This window comes from Hyaena hyaena, unplaced genomic scaffold (genome assembly GCF_003009895.1).
Source record: "Hyaena hyaena isolate Hyena2069 unplaced genomic scaffold, ASM300989v1 scaffold_443, whole genome shotgun sequence".
Classification (NCBI taxonomy): Eukaryota; Metazoa; Chordata; class Mammalia; order Carnivora; family Hyaenidae; genus Hyaena; species Hyaena hyaena.
This window is the reverse complement of record NW_024081075.1, coordinates 1,263,527-1,271,862: the sequence shown is the minus strand read 5'-3', so window position 1 is coordinate 1,271,862 and position 8,336 is coordinate 1,263,527. Positions and strand designations below refer to the sequence as shown.

Genomic DNA, 8,336 nt, shown 5'->3' with positions numbered 1-8,336 from the left:
CTCGTCAGTTAAGGAGCAGAAAAAATGGTCAGGTGCTCCTAAATATAGGGCAATTAAAAAAAAAAATGATAATGAGGAGGCTGGTCCTCTGGGCAGGGTTCTGGGCGGCCAGGAGAAAAGAACAACGGAGGCAGGAACTAATCCCGTTCTAGAAGTTTCCTGCGCAAGGAGAGGCCAGCAAGTGGGGCCTCGAGGTGTCTCCAGCAGGGATGGCCTCACGGGGAGTGGGGGGCGGCCTGGGCGGGGCTCTTTGGGACAGGATGCTCGCCGCACCTGCAGCCGGCGGGGCGAAGGGGAGGGGGAGGGGAGACAAGGGAGGTGTCGCGGGGGAACAAAGGGAATCCCCAGGTGTGACCGCAAAGTCCGGGTCTGGTCGCGGTTGAGCCTCAGGGAGGCTTCGGGACCGCGAGCAGCACGTGGCCGGCCCCCGGCGCCGCGTCCCGCCCTCGGCCGCGCGGGGGCGCAGGGCGCAGGCGCGCTGCCGCAGTGCGCGCGCGGCGGCGACGCCACTCCGGCCCGCCAGGGGCCGCTGTGGTGCGGGCGGGCTGGCCCGCGCTGTCGGGGCCGCGGCTCGCCGGTCCCTCTTGGGCACGGCCTTGCCGGTTTGGCGGGGTGAAAGGTTGCGAAGATGGCGACGGCCTTGAGCGAGGAGGAGCTGGACAATGAAGACTATTACTCGTTGCTGAACGTGCGCAGGGAGGTGAGGCCTGCGGCGGGACGCCGTCTGGGCGGAGGCCGCGCCCGGTGGCTCGGGAGGGCCGGGCTGGCGGCCACCGCTCCGTCCCCGCCACGGGCGGCCGGGACCCGGCGGGGAGGCCGCGTGACCCCGTCCGACATGCGCGACCGCCCGCCGACCGGGCGGTCCCCACCGCCCCGACCCTTGCGCTGGGGGCGTCCCGGCGGGCCTCTGCCCCTGCTCTCGGCGGCCGGGGCGCCGTGTCCTGGCAAGGCCGGAGCCCCCGGTGCCCCCAGGAGGGAGAAGGCTCCCCGAGGTGGAGGCTACTGGAGTGGGGTTCCCGGCCCTCCAGGACCCGGTGCCTCGTCCAGCTCACAAACTCACCTTGGCTGAGGGGCTAGGTCATCGCCCCCGGCCGGCAAAATGGGAAACTGAGTCTCAGGCACCAAGGTCAAGGCCACCAGAAAATCTTCCCACGGGGGTCTGTCCGGTTCCCGAGTATCCACGGGGACGTCCGGCTTCTGAAGTGAAGCCAGGCCCCGAGGTACGTGTCTTGTGGCCTCCTCTCCCCTGGGCGCCTGTCCCGAAATTGAAGGAAGAGCCTCCCGTACCTACAGTCTCAATTCGGAGGCCGCAGTTTAGGAAGAAGCTGTAAAGCCAGGAGAGCAGCGGTGCCCCCAGCCCGGGCTCGGCACGCGCGCCGCGTGCCACACGCCTTCAAGTGTTTGCACCCTGTTTCCTCACCCAATAAAAAGATAGAGTCTCACTCTGTGTCTGGCACATAGTAGGTGCCCAGGAAGTTTCCTTTCTTGTCGACTAGTGCAGTTGACATCAGCGTGAAGGGCAGGAAAGCTTCCAAGGTCAGGTCATAAGGTGGATCGTGTATCTCTAAGCTGCCGGGTTCCGTCTTCCCAGCCCTGCCGGAGAACCGTTAGTTTCACCTCTCAGTTTTCCCAGCGATAATAATTAGCCAAGTTTGACAAAGTTCTAGGCAAAGCCAGGCAAATACGTATTGTGCATAAATGGTGATGTGCATGGTGTCAGTAATAGCTAACTTTTTTTTAGTACTTTGTGCAAGGCCCCTGCTGAGTGCACACTTTACATTATATTAACTTGTTCATTTCTCACCCCAGCCCCTAAAGTAAGTATTATGAAATCCTTGATTTTCAGCTCAGAAAACCAAGGCAGAGAGAGGTTAAGTAACTTGTCCAAAATCACACCAGTACAAAGTGCAAGAGCCTGAATTCAGCCCTGGGAAGTCTGAGTGGAGCCTGGGCTCTGCTGCGGTAACCAGTCAGACTACAGAGCTGCCGGTTCTGGTACTGTGACCTTGGGCAACCGCAGAAAAATCCCCCAGATGTGTTAGCCACCAAGCATCACGAAAAATGAAATATTCCGGGGGAACTGCAAATCGTGTTATGCTGCCTGGAAGTTCTTGTAAGTAATAAACATTAAGGCTTGAGGTGAATCACTTCTTTGGCCTTGAGTTTTTTTCCCTTTGAATGAAGCTGTTTGGCTATCGTTACGTTTTCTCCAGTGCCTAGAAGCAAAGCAGTACATGAAACCAGCTTTTCTGAAGCTAGCCTTTCTCACCACTCGATTATAGTCTGCGTTACCAGTCATCAAGCAGCAGTGTAGCCATTTCCCAGGTTTACTGAATCTTAGGCAGCTGCCGATGATCAAAAAGCTCTAGAATAGGGGTGGCTGGGTGGCTCAGTCAGTTAAGCGTCAGATTAAGCGTCAGATTTCGGCTCCGGTCATGATCTCACAGTTTGTGGGTCCAAGCCCCACATCAGGCTCTGTGCTGATCGCTCAGAGCCTGGAGCCTGTTTTCGGATTCTGTGTCTCCCTCTCTCTCTCTGACCCTCCCCTGCTCATTCGTTCTCTCTCTCTCTCAGAAATAAATAAAACATTTAAAAAAAATTTTTTTAAGTTCTAGAATAATAGACTTGGTCAGAGTCCTTGGTAAGCATTTGTCAAAGGTATACACCTTTGAAACTACTAGGATCTTAGGACTTGTTGTTACTGGACTGACAAGTGGGAGCCAAAGAAATATTTATTTAACCCCCCAAAAAACTATCCTCTCCCGATGAGTTGAGGCACCTCTCAGCTGTAGGTGAAATACGTGTGAAACATGTTCTCTTTCTAAAGTCACTTTGTGTTCCCTGTGTCCACAAGCTCAGTGTAAAATGTCATCAGGTATGTGCAGATTTTATCTCTGAAGATTCTACTGAAGAGAAGCTCTGAAGGCGGTCTCTGGACCAGATATTTACTAGGATTTGTGTGTGTGTGTGTGTGAAATCAGAAATCCACCTGAAGTTGAAATAGCATGATTGAATTGGATAGTTAGAGGAAAAGAAGAAGTAATCTAAACTCTTAGATGTGGGGTTGGAAGGAGATAACACCTGTTTGTTTATTTGCTGTCAGTTTTACAGCTTGATGCCTTTAAATATGTCTGTAGGAGGCAAGATCCTCTTCCCACCAGAACTTGAGAGTACTGGGGCTCCTGGGTGGCTCAGTCGGTTAAGCCTCCGACTTCAGCTCAGGTCATGATCTCACAGTTTGTGGGTTCAAGCCCCATGTCGAGCCCTGTGCTGACAGCTCAGAGCCTGGAGCCTGCTTCGAATTCTGCATCTCCTTCTCTTTCTACCCCTCCCGCACTCATGTTCTGTCTCTCTCTCCCTCAAAAATAAATAAACATTAAAAAAATCTAAAAAAAAAAGAACTTCAGAGTACCTTCCAGAGGCTACCTTCAACACTGTGTTCAGGAAGCTCAGAGACTTCAAATGGAAGCAACCTGACACAAAACCAGGAAATTCTATTTAATTTTCAAAAATTCCAAGCATAGTACATAGTTATAATTGGAGTGATCTAGAATTGTCAAGAATCAGCTTACAGATCTCTTTTTCCAGGTTTTAAACTTCAAAATATCTGCTTGTATTGTATTTAAGAGAACGAAGCAGGCAACTAGACAGGACCAGATTCTTCTCTAAACAAGATCTGTGTGATCTTTAAGACTCCCTTTTCTCCAGTGTTCTGGATTTTCTGTTTGCAGAGTAGAGCCATTATCACACAGAGGGGAGGGAATAATTTATCATTAACTGTGCACATTGAAACCTGATTGGCATCTGAGGTTTAGCGCAGTCAAATGCGTTGTCATGCACCTGAAATCTAACTAATTTGAGATTTCTCGGATGATTTTCCAGAACTTAATTTGGAGAAAGGATTCCTGGCCAATCAGTAAAATTTTCTTGATCTTTATACATTTTATAGACATTTTATTCGGCACATTCTAAACTGAATATATTCCTTTTTTTAAGGCTGAATTTATTTCTAAGTAATTGACTGAAATACCTGCTTTATCAATGTGGCATTACCATTAAAAGAAGCTCTTTCATTTCTACGTATGACATTCAGCAGTGTTCCTAACCCATTTTAGGATCTTTGGTCCCAGTCAATTTAGCTTTCGAGGGGCCAGTCTCCTTCTCAGGTTTTGTTTTTGTTGTTGTTTTTTTTAATGTTTTATTTACTTCTGAGAGAGAGAGAGACAGCGTGAGCAGGGAGGGGCAGAGAGAGAGGGAGACACAGAATCCATAGAGGGCTCCAGGCTCCGAGCTGTCAGCACACAGCCTGACTCGGGGCTCGAACCAACGAACAGTGAGATCATGACCTGAGCCGAAGTCAGAGGCTTAACGGACTGAGCCACCCAGGCGCCCCTCCTTCTCTAATTTTAAACACTTTTTTAAAATACAGTTAAGTAACAAAATAAGCATACGTGAAAAGGTTTTTTCCTTGCTAATCCACACATGGAGGTCAGTCTTCTACATCAGCCTTGACACTAGGTTCGCAAAACTGTCACCTACCAATAAAAAGTTTTCCCAGAGTCCCTGTGCTTGTGTGTTCCCTGGCGTAGAGCACACTGTTCTTCCCACAGTGTTTGGTTGTCTGGGTTTCTCTGGCTGGAGGTTACAGTCACAGAGTGGGGCTAACCGTTCGAGCTTGGGCTGCAGGTGGGAAGAAAGGGCTAGAGCAGCAGAGGAGGGTCTACTGGGCACTGTCCAGATTGACACAGTCCAACAAGATGGCTCGGCTGGCTGTCTGAAGAAAGTAGAGCGTGGATGTGTGGGCTGAGCCAGGTGCACACTCCGGCCCCTGAAGCCGCGAGGTGGTGCTTACTCATCCGGTGCTTTTCTAACCTTGTGACGGGTGGGCCATTTAGCCGGAAGGAGGGACGGATATCAAGAAAGGTCTGGGAAGGTTGCTCCCCCAAGGAGTTTCCCATCTACCACCTTCTGTTCAGAGTTTGGTATTTATAACAGTGACTCTGCTTAAAATGTGTGCATTCGGGAAGTCGTGTTAAACCTTGGTTGTCCAAAAACCTATCTTATCCAGATGATCACATTCTTAAGGTGGCCTGTAAGCAAAGAGGCTGAGGAGCAAGGTCATTAGAAACAGGAGTTTCAGCCCACATTGCCCCTGGGTGGCAAGTCATTTAACCTTTTTTTTTTTTAAAAGTCATTTAATCTCTTAAAGTGTCCCATTTAGCCCTGCACTACAGCACTTCAGGGTTACTGAGAGAGTAGAAGAAGGCAGCACTGTGGCTTTGCAGCCAGAATGTCCTGTGTTCAAATCCCAATTTTACTATTGGCCTGAGCGGGTTCCTATCTCTGGGCTAGTAGTTTACTCTTCCTGTTTTCTTTGACATTGAGATGTAGGTAACAGGCAGTGATGTATCAGGAACTCACTGTGAGCCAGCATGCTCTGTACTGGAGTTTGGCAAGGTAGCAAGGATACGTACAAGTAGATGTTCGTTTAATATTTATTGTTATTTCTTGAATTTTGATAAAGCATGAGGTCTTGCTTCGTTTAAAAGGACATACGTGAGGGACGCCTGGGTGGCTTAGTCGGTTGAGTGTTCGACTTTTGCTTGGGTCATGATCTCACGGTTCGTGGGTTCAAGCCCCGCGTCGGGCTCTGTGCTGACTGCCAGCTCAGAGCCTGGAGCCTGTTTCAGAGTCTGTGTCTCCCTCTCTCTGACCCTCCCCTGCTCACGCTGTCTCTCTCTCTCTCTCTCTCCGCCCCCTAGAAATAAATAAAAACTTTAAAAAAAAAAAAAGGACATACGTGAACATGGAAAGCTTCGATATACTTCATCCTGGCTAAGGATCCTATTCGTCTGTTCTATTAATTTCAAAAAAACAAAAAACAGGCGCCGGGGTGGCTCAGTCAGTTAAGCGGCCGACTTCAGCTCAGGTCATGATCTCGCAGTTCGGGAGCTTCCTGCAAAGTCATGAGTTTGACTTGGAGGCAGCGGGGAGGGGTTCGCAGAGGTGGGGCTAAGCCTGGGAGCAGGCTGGAAGGGATAATCCAGAAAGACAGCCAGTGTCTGCAGTATAGGCGCCGTGGGACCCAAAGATAGACTAACCGTCCTGAGCTGTCAGCCTCTGAGGGGCAGGGCAGGAAGGGGGGGACCTCCCTGATCGGAAGGCAGCACTGGGGTCACAAGGGTGCCCAGCTAGAGTTCAGAAGGCTTCCAGGTGCAGAGGCGGCTCTGAGGATACCCACTTGGTCCCAGCGTCGTCATCTGATTAGCGGACACCATGAGGTTACTTTTTAAAATGTGTTTTCTTTAATGAACCAGAGGCTAGTTACTGCCTTTCGGCTTCGGGTATTTCAGACAATTGCTTCTTGAAATTTTAATGCTTAGTTCTGCATGATCTTCCAAAATTCCTCTTCTTTTTTTTCTTTGCTGAAGAGACTTGAGTGGAAAGCTTGTATATTTGCTGTGAGTTCAGTAGTAAAACAGGATAAGAGAATACAGGACAAGGGGGTGACGTGTTCTCACGTTTCGCTGGGCTGTGGAATTCTAGTGTTTACTTTCATGAAACTTTGATTTTTATTTTACTTATACCCTACCTTGTTCACAAAAGGATTTAAGACAACCAGCCTAGATGAATACATGAAATGGCACAAGGGGCCCCAGTGGGAGAGATTCCATCGGGAACGTTCCTGCTATATCATCATCGTCGCGGCCCCTGCTTTATCAAGGTCCCTTTTTCCCTTGAAGGAGCTTGGAGCTTCAAGCCTCCTCCAAGTTCATAGCCTGGTGGCTGGCTCCCGTTTGGCTCCCGGACTGTTGGAACCACTTCCGCATACTGTGAGTGCACAGTGCTCCCTCCCTCGTTTGGAGGAGCCAGAACATTCTTCAGTGGTAAAATGCCAGCAGCTATCAACCACAAGAAGTGGGCAGGATTTAACAGCTGGACATGGAGAGAGCAAGTGGAAGGTCAGGCGCTCAGGGAACAATAAGCCAAGCTCTTGATGCGAAGGCAGGTCTGAACCATCCCTTCTGACCCAAGGAACTGGCGCTCATTTCCCTAAGACGCTGGCGTTTTTGTTCACTGCTGCGTCTGCAGGGCTCCAGGACCACGTACAGATACGAGCAGCGAATTGTCCAGCGGTCAGAAAATCTCCCCTCAGCCCTGGGGATGACCTCTGGTCGGGAATCGAACTTTCTGCTCCACGGGCTGCTTTGTTCTCACAGTCCGGTGTCTGCAGAGGTGGCCTTGAGGGCAGGACTCCCCCTGCCCCGTGAACCTTGAAGGTGACCAGAGCCTTGCCTTGTCTTGGTTAGTGTGTAGACTTCTGTCATTACTGCTCACCTATTCTATTTTTGAGTTGATATTGCCATCTTGGGGGGAATGAGTTGTATAAATTTTGTAAGTTTTTTGCTTCTGTGTAAGACAGCTTAGGTCTTGGAGTTATTTGATCAACCTCCCATTTCGCTTTTCTGACTTGCTCGTGACTTCATTGTCCCTCTTTGAAGCCCACCTTCCCGAAGCGGCATCGAAGGTGGGTGTAAGAGGTTGACTTGTCAAAATCCCATGACGTGGGCTGTGTCCGCCTGACCCCTGGACCCCACGGTGCTGTGGCCACGTTCAGGGGTCCAAGGGAAGGACAGTTGAGCCACTGAGCCCAGCACCTTCCACGCGAAGCCCCTGTGCGCATTTGTTGGTGGTTATTGAAAAGGCAGAGATGGTTGTGGAGCTTCGAGAGTTGAAGCCCTTGAGGTCAGGTTTGAGTTCGACTTTGTAGCAAGCAGCCTTATCTGGGGCAGGCCCGTGGGCCTCTGTGAGCCTGTCTCTCCATCCAGAAACCCCAGACAGTAATTTCACTGTCCTAGAGCTTTGGGGGAAATTAAGCAAGAATTCACGTAAGTGCTCCACATAGTAATGGTCATGTTAGGATGTAAAGTAAATGTCAGTATATTTTTATTAGTATTATGAGCATAAAAGTTAATAAGAAATGCACTTATTTGTCAGAGTTCTTCACACAGTTTGGATGAGTCTGCTGTGTGATCGATGTTTTGTAAATACCTGTCCCCTCTCTACAGCCTCTACACCTCTCCCCTCTTTTCAGTCTCGTGAACCGCAGTGTGGTCTGGGCCGGGGCGCACGGCTCTTAGCCTCTAGCCAGCTTTTGGGTCAGGGGTCCATAGCCCAGGAAGCTCCTTCTCTACCTCAGATCACACTTTTTTTTTTTTTTTTTTAATTTCTGAGAGAGAGACAGCATGAGCAGGGGAGGGTCAGAGAGAGAGGTAGACACAGAATCTGAAACAGACTCCAGGCTCTGAGCTGTCAGCACAGAGCCTGACACAGGG

General features: G+C 50.2%; 1 protein-coding gene across 1 annotated transcript in view; it reads left to right on the top strand.

The window, feature by feature from the left end:
- Window positions 1-607: 607 nt before the first annotated feature.
- Window positions 608-8,336, top strand: part of DNAJC11 (DnaJ heat shock protein family (Hsp40) member C11) — a 69,974-nt gene continuing 62,245 nt past the window's right edge. The window contains exon 1 of the mRNA XM_039253253.1: window positions 608-700. Coding sequence (XP_039109184.1) covers window positions 629-700 — 72 coding nt within the window. The 5' untranslated portion in view covers window positions 608-628. The remainder of the gene's footprint in view (window positions 701-8,336) is intronic.